Source organism: Artemia sp. Qi Xiang Cuo, chromosome 21, assembly GCF_049724085.1.
Source record: "Artemia sp. Qi Xiang Cuo chromosome 21, ASM4972408v1, whole genome shotgun sequence".
Lineage (NCBI taxonomy): Eukaryota > Metazoa > Arthropoda > Branchiopoda > Anostraca > Artemiidae > Artemia > Artemia sp. Qi Xiang Cuo.
In genome coordinates this window covers 18,367,626-18,390,766 of record NC_142814.1, presented here as the reverse complement: position 1 = coordinate 18,390,766, position 23,141 = coordinate 18,367,626, and the positions used below count along the sequence as shown (strand labels likewise).

At 35.8% G+C, this 23,141-nt stretch overlaps 2 protein-coding genes across 2 annotated transcripts in view; one reads left to right on the top strand and one right to left on the bottom strand.

The window, feature by feature from the left end:
- The window catches only part of LOC148939301 (uncharacterized), a 96,408-nt gene extending 85,561 nt beyond the window's left edge, over positions 1-10,847 (bottom strand). Inside the window, exon 1 of the mRNA XM_089107186.1 lies at positions 10,667-10,847. The gene's annotated coding sequence lies outside the window, so the exon portion shown is untranslated. The remainder of the gene's footprint in view (positions 1-10,666) is intronic.
- A 5,301-nt stretch (positions 10,848-16,148) lies between these two features.
- The window catches only part of Smu1 (Smu1 spliceosomal factor), a 52,447-nt gene continuing 45,454 nt past the window's right edge, over positions 16,149-23,141 (top strand). Inside the window, exon 1 of the mRNA XM_089106667.1 lies at positions 16,149-16,230. Within this exon, the coding sequence (XP_088962793.1) occupies positions 16,205-16,230 (26 nt within the window). The 5' untranslated portion in view covers positions 16,149-16,204. The remainder of the gene's footprint in view (positions 16,231-23,141) is intronic.

Genomic DNA, 23,141 nt, shown 5'->3' with positions numbered 1-23,141 from the left:
CCCTGCAGATTTTCTATGGTGAAGTTTTTGTGGGGGGAAGTTTCCATGAGGGAGAATTCTCTGGATGAAATTTTTCATGGAAGAGGAAGGGGGTTTTTCTGGGATGATTTGAAAAACAATCAAAGTTAAATAAATGTAAATGAACAATTAATTCAACAGAAAGTAAGGAGCAACACTAAATCTTAAAATGAACAGTAATTATTCTGTAAATGAAGGGGGGAGTAATCTCCTCTAGCCCTTGCTCATTACACTACAGTTTCTAGTGTTTCAAAAAAGTTTTCTGTTCCAATTAAATGGCCCTTGTATTTCAGCAGTCAAACAGTTCATGGTAACAAACTGTAAGTAAGGAGCGACCCAGCTCAATGGTAACCGAAACTCTAGAAAACGGGTTTTTATTACCAATAGATACATCAAAAGAATCAGATTTCAATGCTGATTCCAAATATATGACTTTCACCAAGTTTAGTCCTACCCATCAAAAGTTGGGCACCTGAGAAAATTTGGCTGATTTTCGAAAAAAGGGGGAAAGACCCCCTAAAAGTTATAGAACCTTGATGAAAATCACACCATCACATTCAGCGTATCAGAGAACCCTACTGTAGAAGTTTCAAGCTCCTATATACAAAAATGTGGAATTTTGCATTTTTTGCCAGAAGAAAGATCACGGATGCTTGTTTATTTGATTTTTTGTTTGTTTTTTTTTCCCAGGGATGATCGTATCGAACCAGTGGTCCTAGAATATCGCGGGAGGACCCATTGGATCGAAAATTAAAAGTTCTAGTGCCGTTTTTAAGTGACCAAAAAAATGGAGGGCAACTAGGCCCCCTCCCACATTCATTTTTTTCCCAAAGTCACCTGATCAAAATTTTGAGATAGCCATTATGTTCAGCATGGTTGAAAATATGATAAATATGTCCTTTAGGATGACTTAATCCCCTGAAGTCCCCAGAGGGAGGGCTGAAAGTTATGAACTTTGCCCAATGTTAACATATAGTATTGGTTATTAGGAAGTATACAGACGTTTTCAGGGGGTATTTTTTCTGGTATAAGGGGGGTGGGTGGGTTGGGGGTTATGTGGGAGGATCTTTCCATGAAGGAAGTTTTCATGGGGGAAGGGACATTGCTATGAAGGGGGTGCCGGATTTCCCAGCATTATTTTTAAAAAAGATCAGAAATTAAATATAAAAAAACAAGTTTTCCAACTGAAAATAAGGAGTAACATCAAAACTTAAAACGAACAGAAAATATTACGTGTATGATTAGGTTCACCCCCTAGTCAGTACCTTGCTCTTTAAGCCAAAGATTTTTTAGTACTTTCATAAGAGCTATTTATTCTAGATAATGGCCTTTGTGATTAAGGGGTCATTTTTAAAGAATTGGAACAAAATTTTATCTTTAGCTTAATGACCGAGGTATTGACTAGTAGACGACCCTCTGATTTTGGTATTAAAAATATGAGAACATGGAAATTTGTTACGTGAGTTAATTCGTAAAGTTATTTATATTTATTACTAATAAAAACGTTCGTAAATAAAATTAAACAAGTTTCAAGAGAGCCATTTAACCAAATAAAAGTAAAATTAATATACAAATTTTGTTTTAATTATTCATGTACGGTGAGCCAGAATCAAAACCTGCATCAATTCAAAAACGTTCAAAAATTAAATAAAAAAAACAAGTTTTTTTAACTGAAAGTAAGGAACGACGTTAAAACTTAAACGAACAGAAATTATTCCGTATATGAAAGGGGCTGTCCCCTCCTCAACGCATCGCTCTTTACGCTAAAGTTTGACTTTCTCACAACTCTTATTTTTTTAAACAATAAAAAACTTTAGCGTAAAGAGCGAGGCGTTGAGGAGGGGACAGCCCCCTTCATATACGGAATAATTTCTGTTCATTTTAAGTTTTAACGTCGTTCCTTACTTTCAGTTAAAAAAACTTTTTTTTTTTATTTAATCACTATTAAGGAATTGGGAAAGAAGCCAAACTTTGGCACAAAGACCAAGGGGCAAAGGATGAGCCCATCATATATAGAATAATTTTTATTCATTCTAAGCTTTAATGTTACTTGCTACTTTCAGTTTAAAATTTGTTTGTTATTTTTTTTTGTTTAGTTTCAATTTGAGCAAGCTATGGTTATGAATAAAGGGTTTTTGGCCTGTGATGCTCAATATTTTTAGTTTTGGCTGTTCCCTTGGAATCCACAAACCCTTACAATCATTTAGATTCTAGTTTCTTAAAGCACTAACTTTCTGAACTGAAAACCTTATGCAAAACACCACTCTGTAAGGAAACAAAGGCCTAAAACATTATCTTTCATAATTTTAAGTAAAATTGGACAGGTGTTCCTGGAGTAGAATAAAATTTTCAAAACCTGTGTTTAACAGTTTTTTAATCCATCAGCTGTTTCCTGGGTTTACTAGATTTGAATACACCAATTGCACTCCTTACTTCTCGTTTTAATTTATATTTTGCTAGTAAAACATCTCAACCATAAGGTACACCATGATATAGCAAGGACCATAAGTCCTTGCTGCTTTTATATATTCTTTTTATTAATCATGCTGAAAACAAAAAGGATAAAGTTCAAACCTACTTTTTAAGCAGCTTAGGTCAGTGAACAAGTCGAAAAACCTACAAAAGTGTAATGTTTTGAGTGGAGTCCCTCAGGGTAGTTGCTTAGGAGCAGTCTTGTATATTTATAAATGAATGGCCAAAGGTAATTCAACATAGCAAAATCAAAATGTTTGCAGATGATGTAAAGCTTTATACAAGCATATCTTTTCCAGCTCATGTGGCTCTTCTACAGAAATATTTGAATGTGTTGGTTAATCGGTATAATTCAAATTCAATGTTTGTCAATCAGAGAAACTACCATGTGGTAAACAATTTAGTGAATGTAGTAGCAAACCAGTATTCAACTGTTGATGTAGCAATATGTTCTGTCAATTCTATTTGGGACCTTGGAATCGTTTTTGATAATCCACCTCTCCTATCAACAGAAGTATGGGGGGGGTGTCATCATGGTGTACAAAAATGCTGCACACTCAGTCATTACAGCAAAATAAGATTGAACCTGACCAGTCAACAAGAACTAGAGGACACACCATGAAGTTCTACTGCAAACAAGCCAACACCAGACTACAGAAAAACTTCTTCCCAAATAGAGTTGTGGGGCTCTGGAACTCCCTAAGCAAAGAAGCAGTCTCCGCCCCTAGTGTGGAGGCCTTTGAGGGAGCTGTAGACAAAGATTGCTTATCTAAGCCAAGGCTTTAAGAATGGGATGCATCCAACACATTGGCTCAATATTTTCACTAACCAGCACCTACAGGATAATACCTTATTTGCTGGAGAATGCAAAGGTAAGGTAATCAATTGAGGTTTGATAAGCCAGCATTAGCTGTATAATGCAAAGCAAACTGTAGTTTGCTTTGTATGAAAAGAATGTTAAGAAGGTTTAACCTGCAAAGCTTTACTAAGCTGTATAAGACAATGACACAAACAATAGTTGAATACATCTGTGTGGTATCCAACAAGAAAATCTGATTCACAGCTTATTGAAGAAGTGCAAAAACAGGCTTCAAAATTTTTTCATTATTTTAAGTATTTGCCTTACGAGTGTAGGCTAATCTGTTTAAGCCTACCATCTCTCCAATTCAGAAGGGATAGGTTAGACTTAGTTAATACATTTCAAATTGTTAAAGGTGTTGATAATTTATCTTTTAGTACCCTCTTTCAGTTCAGCAATTATTCACCCATGCAGCAGAACTCATTATAATTCTACCAGAAAAGGGTTCTTTTGTAAATTGGTCCATTAAATCATGGAACATGTTACCTGACCATGTTGTTTCAAAAAATAATGTTACACCTTTGGTTGGAACCCCTTTTTATGAAAGGTAGTATATAGAACCATAATATTTATGGTATTGGTGTGATCTCTTTACTCAGTGCTCCTAAGAAGAGTATCATGAATTTGTCTGTTTTTGCATTCTGGTGCATTTGCTTGTTTCTGTAATGTGACTCATATACTTACCCTACTAAAAATCCTTTCTATATTGTCTTTTACACGTTTTATCTCTGGTGCATTTAAATAAGGATTTTAGTATTTGAATACAAAATAAATGTTTAGTCAGGTATTTGGAAATACTACTTATGTCTGTTTCCGGCCAAATATTCCTTTATATGGATTATTTTGATGGACTTTGTCTTAAGGAGCACAGGAAAGGCAATGGGAGACCACAGAATCAAATGGGGAAGAAAGTCTCCTGGACTTAGGTTATCCTGATGATTCAAGCATCCTAGATGGAAGTGTGAGCAAAATGAACAAAGTTTTAGAGGTTTTGCAAGTTCATAGCTAGAATAGGTTTGAAAAATAATGTTAAAAAGACTAAGTCACCAAGGCTAGGCATGAGTCAAAATGAGAATGTGTCGTTGGATGTTGAAAAGATTTATTAGGTGGGAAGCTTCACTTACCTTCGTAGCATTATTAGTAAAGATGGTTGGAGCACTGAAGTTGATAAAAATAGAATACCCGACGCTCAGGGTGTTTTTTCACAGTAAAAAAAATTTTGAAGAATAGGACGATAAGTCTACAAACCAAGATTAGAACATTAGAAGCTACAATGATGACAGTGGTCAAATATGGCTCTGAAGCATGGACGCTCCAAAAAGCGGATGAAGATTTGCTATATGTTTTCCAAAGAAATTGCTTAAGGACAGTTCTGGGTACCTGGCTGACTGACCATATTTCAAACAATAAGCTATACAAAAAATGTGGTTCAATACTGCTCTCTAGGGCTATAGTGAAAGAAAGGTTGAGGTGGCTAGGGCATGTTGTGTGGATGAAGGATGATAGATTGCCAAAGATTGTTCTTTTTGGCCCAACGTCTAGGGCTAAACGGATAGCAGGTCATCCTAGTCTGGGGTGGGAGGACATCCCAAATGGGAACTTTGTGGGCAGGTGTAAAAAAGGAGGCTTTGAATATATTGGGGTGGAGGAGGAGCATGCGTAGCTATGCTGGCCTCAGGGGGCTTGGTGCTGTGGTGAGTTGTTAGTAGTAGTAGTAGTAGTTATTTTGTATTTGCATTTAGATAGCCCATTTTCAAAAGTATTTTAACCATCACTGCCCCATATACAGCCTTAGGTTATAAAGCTAATCAAATTAAAAACAAACTAAAACAGGGAAATTTTCACAAGGTGCAGCATATTCATTTTAATCAGATGAACATGTTTTCCCTAATATTATTCATGTTTTGAAATCAATGACCCCTTTCTGGAATTTATTGGCAAACCGTGAAAAGTCTAAAATCCGCTCTATATTTTTCCGTTTTGCAAAGTACCTACTAAAATTGCAACCTTGGACAAAAAATAGTTTTCTGATTTGGTGCTATAACCTAGTGGACCCAAATCTAGCTGTTGAGACACTTATTAGCCAGCAAAATACAAAACCACCAATTCTAAAGCACAAGTGGGCAAGTTTGCTTGTTTAATTTTCCCTCTTGTTTCCCTTTTTATTTATTTCTTTCTTTCTTTTTTTTTTTTTTCTCCTTTCAAAAGTTGTTGTCTTTGTTGCTATTTTCGAAGAATTTGTTGTTTCTGTTGTAATCTTTGAGTATGCTATCTTTCAGTTTCCACTTTTCGTACTATTTTGTATACTATTTAATAAGTTGTTGCTTTTGTTGTTATTATTATCGTTTTGTTTCCTCTTTTCGTATTTTTGTATACTCTGTCATTGTACATTTATTGTATACGACGGGTTTTCAATATATATTATATTATATTATTATTATATAGTATCTTATTTATCCAATGTTCAGTAAGCTACAATCGTTTGGACTAAAGTGAATATCTCAAGTCTATTACAATCATGTCAAACACAGTAACTGGTTTTATAATAAATGAGAACAAAAACCAAATTTATCATTAAGGTGATAGGCTACATGTGTCCATCCAAGGTGGGGGGAAGGGCATTGTCAAGATAATGACTATTATGTTGGAAAGGATCATAACATAAGAAATCTGATGGTACTATTTTTACTTTGTGTTTGTTTGTAAATAGACTAGAGCTAAATAGGAGAGGGGAAGGGTAAGCTTTGTATTAACAGACTATTCAGGTAGTTAATAAATAAAATTACCTCTGTAATATTCCTTAGTTGCCTGCTTACATTTCTGTATGCATGCTGTCATATATTGCTTGTGCTTTTGCTTGCCAATATATATTACTTGTGCTTTGCTTATGATTGCATTATTCCAGGTTTTTTAACCTGGGTTTTTAAGTGTTTGCTTGAAGAGACAAATTGTTACAGGGTGTCAGAGTAGAAGATGGATACCACTATCCTATATCCTGACATGAATTGGGAATCAGACAATCTAAAAGAGGTGTGGACCAGATTTAAAAGTCATGCTAATCTAATGTTTGATGGACCATTGAGTGGAAAAAATGAGAAAATCAAGTATGCATATCTGCTAATTTGCTAATTATCTGCTAATTGATGCATTCAACACTTGGACAATAGTAGCTGATGAAAAAGACAAAATTAGTGTATAACTTGCAAAATTAAATGACTACTTTAGTCCACAATGAAACCCCATATTCTCCCAATATACATTCCATCTGAATCTTAGTGCATGACTGCTCATATGGAGCTACAACTGTTGACAAAATGGCCTGTGATCACCTCATCTTTGGAACATCAGCCCAGTAGATTCATGAAAGACTACTACAGTTAGGATCCAAATTGACCCTCTCAGATGCTATCAAAATAGCAAGAACTTATGCAGAAACCCAGGTACAATTTAAGACAATGTCAACAGAATTAACTAGTCATAGAAAACAAGAGGTTTATATCATCAAGAAAAATCAAAATAAACTGTGGAAGCCTAATCATGACCAAATTGAAAACCATGAATGTTACCCCAGTGGTTAAGAGTATTCACAGAATCATCAGTGCCCTGCAAAAGGGAAGACTTGTGGTAAATGCAGAAAACCCAACCATTTTGCACATGCCTTTCATGGTAGCAAAAATACTGTGAACATCATCAGTTCTGAAGCTCGACAAACCAACAAACAATTCATCCATCAACAAATGATCATCACTGTTGATTTTGAATTAAAATCAAGTAGTTGTGGGCATTCATCAAGCCATGGCTAATTGTAGAAAAAGCCAAGACAGATAGTCCAAGTAAGCAAGAGGAAAATCTGATGACCAGCCATATGCTAAACTAAGAATTGCCAACCAGTCCAGTGTGAAATTCAAGATTGACACAGGGGCACAAGCTAGCATTACTACCAAACAGACAGTGGAAAGATTAAATCTAAAACCTACAATCCACCCTAAAACAACATTTAACAAGCTTTTGTGGTCAGGCTATTCCTGTCATGTGGACATGTAAGGTCAACTGTGCCTACACAGGAAATAATAGCCAACCCATAGAGTTTTTTTGTAGTACAGTCAGCCCCTACTCTTATCCTTGGCTTCAGTGCAAGTCATCAATTGAACCTGGTAAAGCTGATACTTAATCTTCAGCCTGTAAAGCTCAGCACTGATAAGATATTTACCAAATTTTCCAACCTCTTTGAGGGAGTTGGGAAACTGGAAGGTGAATGTAAAATAATCCTCAAGGAAGGTGCACAGCCATTCATTCAGTCCAGGGGACAAATCCCCTTGAGTCTTCAGTCCAAATTCAAGGATGAACTAGATTGTATAGAGAACCTAGGAGTCACCAAGGAGGTGACCCATCCAACTGATTGGGTGAACTCAACTGTGGCTGCTGAGAAACCAGATTGAACCTTGAAAGTCTGTATAGATCCTCACAATCTCAACAAAGCCATAATGAGACCCTACCATCCCATCCCAACTTTTGAGGAAGCTGTGCAAAAGCATTTAGGTGCTAAGCACTTCTCCAAGCTAGATGCCTAGCCAGGATATTGGAACTTATGTCTTTATGACAAATCTTCTAAACTAATTATATTCTCAACTCCTTAAAGGCAATACAAATTTAGATGTATGCCCTTTGGACTCAAGTCTGCACAAGATGAATTCCAACACCACACAGAAGATGCATTCAGCAACCTCAAGAGATTCTCAGTCATTTTGGATGATGTGATCATCTCTGGTGTATCTGAAGAGGGCCATGACAGAAATCTTCAAAAAAAACTGTTTAAGAGCTAAAGAAAAGAGAGTCAAGCTTAACAAAGACAAGTGTATTTTCAAATCAGGTTCATTACCTTACTTCAGACACATTATTTCCAAAAGCAGAATCCACCCAGATCCTGAGGAAATCCCAGCAATAGAGGAAATGCCATCACCCAAATCTCAGGAAGGACTACTAGCAGCCCTTGGGATGTTAAACTACCTCTTACATTAATTTTGTCAGGCCTAAATAAACGTTTTACAACCTGAGCTAAGCAGAAGCAATTTATTTGGACAAATGAACACAAAGCCACATTCACAAAAATTAAAGCATCAATCATAACAACAATTTTGCTCTTTGATCCTACAAAAAGTCAGACATAGATCCAAGTTGATGCTTCTAAATCAAGAGTTGGCACTATCCTGCTTCAAGAGAATAAAATTATTTCATTCACATCAAAATCACTGAATGAAACAGAGCAGAGATATTTGCAAATCAAAAGGAGCTGTTTTTGGATGTTGTAATTTTCATCAGTACCACTATGGCTGTCAGGCCAAATTATGGCTGTCCAAATTATTAGTGAACATAAACCCCTGGAAACAATCCTTAATTGCCCAATCAATAAGTCACTGCCAAGACTTCAAAGAATGATGTTAAATATATAACCCTACAATTTCAGTATAGTATATTGACCAGGGACTGAAATACCAATCCTAGATACCCTTAACTGGCTCCACTTAGAAACCAAGGAACCATTGCTTCACAGAGAAATTGAATACTTTGTACACTCTGTTACAAAACTACTACCAATAGGTCAAGAAAAGCTATCTGAGTTGAAACTAAAAATTCTGAAAGATCTACAGCTGAGGGTTCTGCAGAAAATGTTAGAAGAAGGTTGGCCCAAAAACAGATCAATAGTTCTATACAGACCATCAACAGTCCTCAGAGAAACAGATGCACCATGATTACATGTAGTATAGACAAAAGCAAACAGACAATATTTCTAGAATAGGAAGCACTTGAAAGCCATGACTACAAATGAAGAGAGTTATGATTCAAATACCAGCAGCTTGTCAGTGCATAATTCATGGTATCACTGTCTGGACTTACCCCAAAAAGAGGATATGCACTTTTTGCCAAGCCAGTATGCTGGTTGCCATGGTCCAGGAAAACAATGTCATCTCCCTGCCTTCTGTGGCTGAAGTTGATAACAGTCTTGGAAGTTCTATTACTACAAGGAACAGTCAAGAAGTCAAGCCACTGTCAAGAAAAAACCTATGATTGACAAGCTTTTCCAAAAAAGAAGGAAGATGGAATATTCCTTACTTGTTCTTTTTTATTTATTTATGTATGATGTTATATATTGCTTATGCTTTTGATTATGCTTGTCATTATGCAGGTTATTCCTTATGATTGTATTATTTTAGGTTTTGTAACCTGGGTTTTTGAAGTATATGCTTGAAGAGACAAATGGTACATCTCTATAGTCAGGATTGCATACTGAATTCAAATTTAATATGCATTTGCATTGGAAATGAACTTTACACCCACTCTTAGCCTAGGCAATATATACCAATTCAGGGTATATATTTGCACATTAGGGGGGTGGGGGTAAATGTCAAACTTACCTTTATAGTCAGAACTGCATCCTAAATCCAAGTTTAATATTCATTTGCATCAAAAATGAAATTTACCCCTACCTACCTAATGTGCAAATATATAGACTACCCTGAATTGTTATATATAGGGGTGGGGGTAAAGTTTACAACACAAATGGGTAAATATATACCAAATCATATTATTGAGTTAGGAATAAAGTGAATACACCATTCGATGCCTTTTTTTATGCTAATTACGAATATAATAAGAATGTCTATCGGAAATGAATTTCAGCCCCCCCCCCTCTATATGCCAATTCAGGGTTAGGTTAGGTTAGGTATACATAGGGGGGGGGGCTGAAATTCATTTACGATAGAAATGATTATTATATTTGTAATCAGAATAAAAAAGGCATTGAATGGTGTATTCACTTTATTCCTAATTCAATAATATGATTTGGTAGATATTGACCCACAAATGAATATAAAATTTGGATTCAGGATAAAATTTTGACTATAGAGGTAAATTTATCTCTTAGCTACATGAATACTCCATTAAGATAAACCTTACCTGGGGGAAAAATTGCCAAAAATATGAACAAAATAAAAAAAATTAGCATAAAATTAGAAATTTCAAAGCATCTAATACCTAGGCTTATTTCTGAAAGCTTCATTTCTTTAAGACAATAGCCAGTTTATGCAACTTAATTCTTTTGGTGGGGGAGCTTATCTATAGGGCTAGGCCTATATGATGAAAATAGGCCTACCATAGTTTTAGATAGCCTAGCCTAGGCCTAGTTGGGACAATTCAACTTAGGATTAGCTGATTACAAACTAGCTAAGCCAAGGATTAGACAATCTTTATAACTTCAAAAATTCCTTTAACCCTAATCTTTTTAAATAGCCTATGACAATTCTCCTTCACATCACTCACCTTAGATTAGACGTTCTGTTGCCTAGGCTATGCTCTAGCCTAGTTACTAAAAGCCTCTTTTTCGCCCTTTCAACTTCCGTTAAACCACCCTCAAGTCGTATTAACACTTTGCGTTTCAAGGAAACTGTAAGATTTTAAATATCTTAACATAAAATATGTTGTTGCATTCAAGATAGGCTACTTGCCAAAATTCACTTCTTCTTCTTTATTTCTACGTTTGTTTCGACTTTTAAAAGCAGTGTCTCTAGTTTTATTTTCAATCGATAACAGCGTCGGTGATTTTTGGTATAAAAGCAATGAATGGGCCACAGAGTCTGGTAAAAATTTTCAGGAAAACTGTTTTTCATTTTATGTTCTGGCTTTGGAGATGTTCACGCAAGATACGAGTAATTATCAGTTTTAAAAGTTCAGAGATAGGATCAACAGGAACGAGATGCAATGCCGGACAGAAAGACTAGATTTTGTCAAAGATTACCATAAAGTAGTATTTTCTAGGGGTTCAGAATCTGACGTAGGTTCATAATAGTTTTGTGTGTTTTGCTTATACGCCCATTTTACAATCTGGATGTACGCTAATGTATTTGGATCACATTCGGCATCCCCCCCCCCCAATTTTCTATGAAAGTCTCAACTTGATATCCCTAACTATCGTGAGATACTGCACACATCCCATTTTAACAACCAAGATGCATATGGTGTCTTTTGATTTAATTCAATATCCCAATTGACTTTTCCTGAAAGTTTCAACTCAATATTCTTAGCAATTCATGAGATATTACAGCTACACCCAATGATAACTGGGAGGGACATAGAGTCTTAAGGTTCAACATTACTTTCAACATTCTCTGAATGTTTCAACTTGATATCTTTTCCTAAATACTCATAAAAAAAATGAAAATTAGATCCATATAGTTTTCTTAGATTTTGTTTAACATCCCTCTTAGCATTTTCTCAAATTTTCAACTCAATACACATGACCATTCCTAAGGTAATACGTCAACATAAGATAACTTCGATGCACAACTTGTTGCCTTTTGATTTATTGCAAAATGCCCCACAACATTCCTGGAAATGTTTAACTTAATAGCCTTAAATTTTTAAGATATTAGGAACAAGCCCAATTGGCAACCTGAACGCACGAAGCCATTTTGACAAGCTGGATGCAGCTAAACCCTTTTGATTTAGTCCAAAAATTCTAGTTTGTAGTAGTAAAAATAGCAGTAATGTTTTCAGTCACAATCGTAGTAGTAGTGTGGTAGCAGTAATAGTATAAGCAGTAGTAGTCGTTGTTGTTGTATTTGTGGTCATAGTTGCAAGTAGTAGCAGCTGTAGTCACCAGTCGCCATATTCAAAAAAACAATTTGTCGCACTACCACAACCAGAAGTATTCTTAGTCTTAAGTAGTCACAAATTGTCCTTGTCACAATTAGTCGTGGTTGCAAGTTGTTGCAGTTGCAAACAATCAGAGTCATGAGTAGTCAAAATGGCAAGTAGCTATAGTCACAATCGCACGTAGCCTTATTCACAGTCACAAGTAGTTACGGTCACAAATAGTCAAAATTATAAGTAGTTGCAATTACCAGTATTCACGGCGGCGGTCGAAAGTAGTCACAGTCAAAAGCAGTTGTAATTGCAGTCGCAAGTAGTTGCAGTCACAAATTGTCGCACTCCCAGTCACAAGTATTCGTAGTCGAAGTCGCAAGTAGTCGCACTTGCAAGCTTATGCACGTAGTCATAGTCGCTGTCACAAGTGGTCACAGTCGCAGCCACAATAAAAGTAGTGATTGTTGTCCTAAAAGTTAGAAGGCAATTCTATTAGACACTTCTATGATATCTCGAACGTGTCCTTTCTATTATCTGGATATACATAGTCTTATGACTTAATTTAACATCCCTTCAACATTATATGAAGTTTTACCTTATTACTTTTAGTCCTTTCTGACCCACCCAGGATAAAACATCCTCTTTTTTCCCAATGATAAATCCTGCAAGTAAATAATGGGAAGATTGCATAATTTGCAATTCTTTCCCTCTCGACTGTGAGGGGTATGCCATCCCCAGGAAAGAATTATTAGACCTTTTGACTATTTTGAACAAAAAGTGGCTATCTCAGAATTTTTATCAATGTTTAAGCGGGGCATCTAGAAGGGATAAATAGGTCTCTTTTTCCTCGAGCGGCTGAGCATTGTGTTCCTGAAATACTGATTATGGGTTCTTTTGAGAACCAGCATGCACATAGTGGGTTTCGATTTTGTTAGACATCCCCCACAACACTGTCTGAGAGTAGTCGTAAGCAAAAGCAGTAACATTAGTAAGTAGTCACAGTCACAGTTGCAGCCGCAGCCAGTTGCAGTTGCAGCCACAATAGCAGGCTATTAGTAGTGGTTCTGAATGTTTTTAGTTAATACCCTTAGCCGTTCGAAAAATATTGCACATACACCTTTTTGATAAAGTGCATGCACAAAGTGTCTTTTGATTTGATTCAGCAGCCCCCCCCCAAATTCCCTGAAGTTTAACCTTAACACCTTTAGCCTTTTCGGACACACCCAAGATCAAACATTCTTACTTTCCGAATACAACCCTTGCACCGGGAGCTGTGAGAGGCTTGACATCTCTCGAGCCATAGCTATTAGGCTTTTTGACTGTTTTTAAAAAATATTTTTTTACAATATTGAACAGTGTTGGGGAGCAGGCATGTAAATACGCCAAGTGAAGGAGGTTACTGGCTGCCGTCCAATCGTTTTCGAATATCAATCTTAAGATACCCGGAAAGTTTCAACTTGCAATCATCAGCCGCCAATGAGATTTTGCTGATAAACCTTTTTGACAGCCAGATTGCGCACTGTGTGGTTTGATTTCGTTCAATATCCTTCTCAGCATTTCCTTAAAGTAGTCGCAAATAAAAATTGTCACAGTTGCAAGAAGTTGTAATCACAGGGGCGGTAAATGCAGACACAGTCGTAAGTAGTCACAGTTGGAGTCACAAATAGTCATAATTGCAAGTCATCGCTGGTACAAGTAGTTTTAGCTCAGTGGCAAGCAGTCACATATGCAGTGACAGTAACAACAGCAGTATAAGGGGCCGAGAACGTTTTAAGTTAATACATTTACCTGTTCATAAGATATTGCCGATACACCTTTTTGATAACCTGGATACAGATAGTGTCCTTTGATCTAGGTCAATATACCCCACAACTTTCGTCAAAATTTCACCTCAATACACCTTTTATATTTCATTCTTTCTTTTCACCTTCATTTCACCCTTTCTATATGATAAACCCTGCACTTAAAAAACGGACAAGTTCCATAATTTACATATCTTACCCCAGGGCTATTGGAGCATTGTATCTCCGGGGGCATAATTCTTAAACCAGTTGAATATTTTACGTGAAATGGGCCGGGAACGTTTTTAGACGAGCTTGGAATTTGATGGATGCCAGAAACAATCATATGCTTAAATATTTGTATTAGATTATGCAGACAAGATTAAGAAACTGTTTTGATCCTGATGAGAGGGTATCAGCATATTCCAATTTTGGACAAAGGGCCACGCTGGTTTCTTTGAAGAAGCAAACACGCCAGTCAGGAGGAAAAATAATTATTTTCTTATACACTGCAATCAAGCCATTCATACAGTAAGTAGTCTTATAATACGTCAACATAATTGAACACAAGAATAAGAACTGTTCTTTTGTTTATGATATTAGCTGTCAGTGCTTTTATTCTACTCCAATTATTTTACTATATGAAGGGTGTCTCAGGATATCTTTAAAAAGTGAGGCTTTTGAATGTTCGTGTCCCAGTATGCTTATCGGTCTTTCAACCTTATAATGCTACTAACTAAATATAATTCTATTAGTCCTTAGACAGATAGATAATTTCGTTGTAAATTAGTTTTCAGGGTCGAATTAGATTTTAATTCTTGAATTATTCGTTTAAAATAGATTTGACTGACAAAAGAACCTCATTAAGTCAACCGTTTTTAATAGCTTTACTAAATTGCTGCTGTAATTGTAATTGATATTTTAATTACCTTAATTCATATTTTGGAACGATTAACGTCTAATGCTGGATTTAATCGGCCTTGTTATTATTAGTGGCAGTTATTTATATGCAATGCACAAATAAATAAAAAATGTTACTATGATATTACTGATAAAAGATATTGCTATGTTTACCAGTGACGCACTTTCCGTTATATATACAAACATATGTTAATCCTAATTGCAGAAAATTAGTCGCAGCAATCCCAATTATATCTTGAAGGTCTATCGTCGTATTTTTTTCGTTTGAAAGCCGCGGCTGACACTGAAGAAATGGTGACCTACAAACTGTATAAACATCTTGTTTTCCGTTCAGTTAATATACTTGAATGTTTTTAACATATTGTTGTGCCTGCGTCAGAAAGTGAATGATGGTAGCTTTAGAGCACATAACCTGTGAATATGTGGTTTCACATTTAGTCCAAAGATATATTTAGTGCCCCACCCCTTCTGTATACCTTCGATCAGCGTCAATGAAAGGAGCCTGAAAGGTACGTTCCACAGTCCAGGACTAAGGCTCACAAGTATTTTCTATAGCCTTAGGAAAATTCTACGTGAACGGATGGCGATAGTTCTTTTGAAAAATACAAAATTCAAATTTGCTTTGGATATTGCTAGCACAAAATTTTTAAAAACTTTAGGACACTGCTTACAGTGTTTCCCTGATTTTTACGGCTGGGTTGAATTAAAAAGGCTATTGGGGATGATTTCAGGCTGTCTTTTATTCTGTATCAGTGCTTTGGATTATCTGGACCAAAGTGAATGGTAACACACTCTAACCTAGTTCGGGTGAAAACTGAAAGGCTGTTAAGTAGCTTGGAACAGAGGAAAATCATGAATGCAATCAATAAAGGATCTAGCAGTGGTAGACCTACAAGCAAATGGCTTATCCGGGAACATCTCACTTCATTTAGGGAGAGATTCAGCTATATCCAAGTTAGGATACAACGGGAATCAGAATGGGGCATGATTAGAAGTAAATCGTAACCTCCCGAATGTTTTGGAATATTGACTTCTAGGTTATGGGAATCTCCACCCTGGCGGGTATTATAGTGACTTACTACTACAGTGAACATTCAACTAAAATGCTGGACTGCTAAAATCTGGGAAGTGAAGTGTCACTTTTACCAAAAAACCAGTCTCCATTTGGCAGATTCTGCCATCTAGCAGAAAAAGCAACGTCGAAGGTTGCAGTATCTGCAAACTGGAGCCGGAAAAGAAGTCTCCATTGAAATAAAATTTGCAGATTGGCAGTGCAGATTTGCAGAATCTGCCAAGTGGCGACTGGCATAAAGCCACTCCTTGGCGACAAGAAGAGCCTCAAGCGGAATGTTTTGGTCCTCCTAAACACTTGAGCCTTCCATGGATTGTTTCCTTTCGATTCTGGCAACTTAGTTTTATCGCGGAGCGATATGCACTGAAGAAATAACGTATATTTCAGAAAAGTATTGGGGCTTCATGAACATTTGAGACATTCAATTGAAAGTCTACTAAAATGTCAATCGAGATTGAATCAGCGGAGTCAGTATTCAAATTTAATGTCTTCAGATTAGCTGGGCTTGACATAAGTGTGTTTGTTATCATCAGTGTTTCCACTCACTGGAGTCCAAAAGATGCTGGACTGTTAACAATTTTAATGGAATGGGAGTAGGAATGATTTCAGAAATTACAAGATAGTTAAAAATAGGGTAAATTTTTACCAAATCATATTATTGAGTTTCAAATAAAGTGAATACCGGCCTACCATTTGATGCCTTTTTTATGCTGATTATGAATATAACAATCATTTTGGTAAATATCTACTAAATCATATTATTGACTTATGCTTAAAGTGAATATACCACTTGATGCCTTTTTTTATGCTGATTACAAATATAATAATCATTTCTATCGGAAATGAATTTCAGCCCCCTCCCCTATATATGCCAATTTGGGGTATATATTTCTACATTAGGGGGGGGGGCAAATTTTGTTTCTGATGTAAATGGGAGGTAAGTTTAAACTTTACCCCCCCCCTAATGTAGAAATATATACCCTGATCTGGCATATATAGGGGGGGGGGGCTGAAATTCATTTTTGATAGAAATGATTATTATATTTATAATCAGCACAAAAAAGGCATCAAGTGGTATATTCACTTTATGTTTAAGTCAATAATATGATTTGGTAGATATTTACCAGTAAATATCTACCAAATCATATTATTTAGTTAGAACTAAAGTGAATGCACCATTTGATGCCTTTTTTATGCTGATTACAAAATATAATAAGCATTTCTATTGGAAATGAATTTCAGTTCCCACCTATATATGCCAATTCAGGGTTAGGTTAGGCATATATATAGGGAGGGGGGGCTGAAATTCATATACGATAGAAATGATTATTAAATTTGTAATAAGCATAAAAAAAGGAATCAAATGGTGTATTCACTTTAGTCCTAAATCAATAATATTATTTGGTATATATTTACCTATTTACCATCATTTCTGTTGGAAATTTTAGCCCCCCCCTATATATGTCAATTCAGGATATATATTTGCACATATGGGGGTGGGGGATAGTTTAGGTTAGGGGGAGGGGGCTGAAATTCATTTCTGATAGAAATGATTATTATATTCATAATGAGCATAAAAAAGGCATCAAATAGTGTATTCACTTTATTCCTAACTCAATAATATGATTTGGTAAAAATTTACCAAAAATAGTTATAAAATATTTAGACTAGGCTATGGTCTCATACAGTAGGCCTCTCATTCTACTCCTAAAATTTTGTCCTTGATAGTCAGACTTCATAGGTTAGATAGTTCAAAACAGATAAAATGAAAGTTCAAAACAGGGATAAAATCCTTTTTAATAGACAGTGTATAGAAATTCACAAAAATATCAGATATTTTGGTCACATATACAGTGACTGTCATCAGTAGGCTAGTAAAACTAAGCAAAAACAATTTAAAACAAAAGTTTATATACAAAATCAAATAAAACTACATACTGTTTAATTCTCTAATTCTTCTCAAAGCAAAGGTGGAAGCTAGCCCCTTTAACCTTCTTTGATTCAGTTCATTAGTGTTCAATTATATAACATTTGGACAGAGGTCAAATACATTGGGTCAATTGAACTTTACTCTGTCAGATTTTAATAAATTATCATAGATAGTGTTCAGCCCAAATTCACCTGTATCCCAATTCAAAAGAGGCCTTGGAGACAACCTGGGAGAAGGATGTTTTTTGTTCCTTACCATATGTACCTGGGCTAAATGAATGTCCTCAAAAACATATTTTCTATCTGAAAATCAACTAAGTTGAACAAAATGGCTATCTCAAAATTTTGATTGGATGTGTTTGGGGGAATGATGGGCGTGGGGGGGGGGGGGGCTAGTTGCCCTCCAATCACTTTAGACTATTAAAAAAGGCACTATCCCTAACAAGTTTGTCCCAACAGCAACAGCAACCTTATAAGAAAATCGAAATATATTTTCTTGTGATTATTATTGCTTCTAATCAGCAGTTGTACCAAACCAATCCTGCTCAACTCATCCTCAGGGCTATACTGTGGTGTTTATCCTCCCCATAGTATAGTGCAGACGGTTTGATATCATTCTATTTTCCCTTCTTGTTTTAGTTTTATTTTTGTGTTTAAAGCTTTTTCCAATTGGCAATGATTAGAAGTCCTCCAAAAAAAAGTCCCCCCAGATCCCAAATCAAATTCCAGTGAAAGTGTCATAGTGAAAGATACCCATCCTGGCTGGTCAAGCACGCTATCTCAAAGTTCTAATGATAGCTTCAATTCAGAGAATAGGACAATGATAAGTGTAGGGGCTAATGTAACCATAAATGATGATAATGGGTTTCAAGAGGTCCTCTCTAGAAGTTCTAAAAAAGGAAAAAAATCTCCCCAATTAAAAGCATTTCCCCTCTCCCTGCCCAAGATCCTCCCTCCAAAAACTTAGGAATTTACCTTAAAATTACTCCCATTACCCCCTTTGAAATAAAAATGATCACTGCAATAAGAGTTGCAATTTTTAAATTGCTAAAATCAATGTTCTCTCTTAACATTAACCTCGATGGATCTCTGCTAATAGCTGTATAAGGTCAGAAATCAGCAGATACAATAATTAACCTTAAACCCCTTCTGAATACCCCAATTATTGCATCTAATTGGAACCCAAAACAATCACCAACAAAAATAGTAGTTTATAATGTTCCCCCAGAGATATCTATTCAGGAGTTAAAAGAAGGCCTCTCAGATAGGGCTGGAAACACAATCCCAGTTGAGGATGTTATCCAACTTGGAAAACCTAACTCTAATGGCCTAAAAACTAGTAGATCCTTCTTATTCACACTGAAGGATAAAATTGATATCCCAGAAAAATTATTCCTATTTGGGGAAATCAAACCACACAAGGAATACAAACCTAAGCCTATCCAGTGTCAGAAGTGTTTCAAACTGGGACACACAACAAACAAATGCAATGAAAGTCTCCAGGAGTGTAGTAATTGTAAATCTTTCCATCCTAAAGAGCTGACAACTTGCAACAACACTCAGCCTACATGCATCAATTGCAAAGGCCCACATGAATCTACAAATAAATCATTATGCCCTGCATACAAGAAAAGAGCTCTAATGCTCCAAATATCAACAGAGAAAGCCATCCCATACCCCTTTGCAGCAATGGAAGCAAATGCTGCCCAACAATACCAAATAAAGCCTGTAATGAAACCAACCAAAACCCCCAAGTCAAATGCCCCCCATGCATCAAGCACCCCAGACAAAACACCATCTTCTAAGCCTCCAAGCTTAAATCCTTATCGGAAGGAATCACCAAGCCAACACGCCCCCGTGTCCGGTGAGATGAGGTCCGCCTGGGCCCCCCTCCCAAGAGAAAACAAACCACTAACACTACCAGGAATCAATCCCTTAACCAACATTCAGGATGCACAACCAAAAATGCAATCCCCAAATATATGCTTATTCATTCTAAACTGTAATGCAGTTCAGGCCATGAACATACATCAAATACAGAAAACAAAAATTATTGCAGAATTGGCAAAAATCTACATCCCTGATGTTATGCTCATTCAAGCAAAAAAAGATCTTGCTTTACTTTTAAGAAAGCTGAACATTAATAGACAGTCATATGAAGAATAAATCAACAACACAACATATATCAATACTCCAATGGAATGTAAGATCACTCTCAGAAAATAAGCTAAATGAAATAATATCATTTATGAATAATAATTCCGTTAATATTGCTTGCCTCCAGGAAACTCATTTAACCCAAAATCAACAAATTAAGTCTCTGGGATATACTTACCTGAGAAAGGATAGATCTTCAGAGAGAAAAGGAGGTGGGGTAGCTTTATTAGTTAATAATAATATAAAAGTTTGTGGCATCAATTTTCCAGATTTTGCAAATGATGTTGATGTAATTGGTATCAGTGTTTGGCTGAATAATTTCAAAACCTACATAATAAGATTTTATAACCCTAATGGCCAAACTACAGATGCCAAGGATTTCTTTAACAAAATAAATAATTCTAATATGTTAAAAAATATAATTATTTGTGGTGATTACAATGCCCACAGCCTTTTGTGGGGGAATAAACCAGCAAATAAAGCTGGTAAATTCATTGAGAATATGACTTCAAATAATAATGAATTAGCTGTTGCTACCCCTCCGAACCTGAACACATATTTCAACCCCAAAAGTGGCAGATTCTCCACAATTGACCTACAAATTGTGTCATCAAATTTTTTGAACAAAATTTACATAAATAAAATTGATAGTCTATGTACTGACCCCTTTGCTATAGTTTGCTCCCTAAATGAACCTGCTGAAACTTTATCTCATACCTCCAAATATATGAACACTAAAGCAAATTGGTCTATGTTCCAAAATAAGCTAAATGATGAAATTACAAGTTTCATCCAAAGTTCATGCATTTCTAACACAACAGTTGACACACATGCTGAAGCCTTGACTTCTTTACTAATAAATACAGCTAATCATGCTATCCCCAAGACAACACCTAAGAAAATAATCCCTAAACAAACTCATAAGGCATGGTGGACAAATGAGTGCCTAAATAAATGGAGGATAAAAAAGGCAGCTTGGACAGAATTCATTAAAAAACCATCATCTATTACATACTTAAAAAAAATTAAAAGCAGAATCTAATCTAAAAAGGACTATAATAGATGCTAAATATAAATACTGGAATAATTTTGCAAATAATCTCTCCAGAGAAACTCATGAGCCAATTGTACATAAAGTCATAAGCCACATCTGTGGGAAAAAGACTTCCCCCAACCCACTCCTGTATGAGCTTATACATAATAATACCCATTATGACAATGATAATGGTAAAGCTAACCTATTTGCAACTCTTTTTGTTATTAAGCTAACATCAGATAATCAAAGCAAACTGTCCACAATTTCTATGAACCCAAGTTACCAACCACGCCCAGGATCCGAGTACATAACCAATCCATTTTCAATCCAGAAATTGAATAATGCAATACATCATATTAGGACTAAAACTAGCTGCAGTTATGACAATATACACCCTACGTGGATAAAGAATCTCACACCTTCATACAAACAAGAACTGCTAAATTGTTATAATCATGCTTGGACATCTTCTAGGTTCCCCAATATATGGAAATGTTCGTCCCTCCATACCAATCCTAAAGAAAAATAAACCAAAAGATAACCCTGAGTCTTATAGGCCCATAATGATTACACCTGTGATGGGGAAAATAATGGAGAAAATGATCTATCAAAGACTCCTCTGGTTTGTTGAAAAAAAATAATTTGATCCCACACACTCAAACTGGATTGAGGAAACACCAATCCTCAACAGATGCTTTCATTTTGATAACAAATGCAATAAATGAATCTTTATCAAAAAATAATGTCCCAGTGGCAGCTTTCCTATATTTTGAAGGGGCATATGGTAATTTGAACCACCAAATCCTTTGAAATAAACTTGAAAACCATGGTGTACCCCCTAAGCTAGTAATCTTTATTAAATCGTTCATAGAATTGTGAAGTTTCTTCGTTTGTGTTGGTTCAGCATCTTCACCCCAAAAGACAATAACAAATGGCCTACTTAGGGGAGCAGTCCTCAGTTGCATCCTTTTTGCCCTATATCTCTGGGACATGAACCTACCCCACATGAATCTACAATATGCTGATGATCTGGTGCTATGGTCATCTGGCAACACCTTTCAGATAGCACAGTCAAATCTGCGAAAGTCACTTTTCCAGTTTGAAAAATTCTCTCAACATTCAGATTTACCCATTGCAACCACCAAGTCAAAAATAATCCAATTTCACCAGAAGCGAAAACCATGTTAATGCAAAACTAACTCTAAATAAAACAACTATTCCAGAAGATAATCATATTAATTACCTAGGTCTCATGCTTGACCAAAGACTTAATTTCCACCTCCATATTTCAAACACAATAAAAATAGACTATGGAAAGACAAATATACTAAAAAGACTTCTTTCCAATCCCTGGGGTTGTAAGGGGAAAACCCTACTCCAGTTATATAAATCATATATAAGACCCCATATTGACTATGGACTCATCTTCTACGATATATGTGCAAAGACCCAGATATAAAAAATTGAAACATTACAAAATAATATAATACGCCTCATATTTGGTCTTAGGAAACCCACAAGCACCAAGTTTCTGCTTATGGAGAGTGGATTAACAACAATAAGGGAGAGACATAGCTTTCTCTTGACAAAACATCTTACAAAAATTGAATCAAATAGCTCACACACATTACATAATTGGTTAAGAAATCTAGCCATGTATAGAGGTATTGTAGATGAGTACCAGGTATGTCAATATTCAAAAGAAGTTCCCTGTACCAGCAAATTCTATTGCACCTACTTTCCCCCAATCCCCTCCATGGAATTGGTCATCTCCCATAATAAATAATGAATTTTCAAAATGGAATAAAGATTTAACCCCCATTTCTTTTGTCCAGAAAAAATTTGCAGAACTTAATACAATTACCTATAAAAATCACTTCCAAATATTTGTTGATGGGTCGAAAATGAATGAGAAGGTTGCAATTGGTGTTTTCATTCCTCACCTGAAAATTGCAATGGGTGAGAGATTATTTAATAATTTATCTATAATGTCTGCTGAATTAAATGCCATAATCATGGCATTAGAACACTTTAAGCAAAAACAACCTTTGATTGCAAATTCGAATAATATTATCATCTATTCCGATTCTTTATCGAGCCTTGAGTTGCTGGCCTCAGCTCCAAAATATAAGTTGGACATTGACACTTATCACTGTCTCAGTATTATTGATAATCTTGCTTCAAGTGGCATATAAAATTATTTTCAGTATATTCCTAGCCACTCTGGCATAAGTGGTAACCATCAGGTTGATGAAA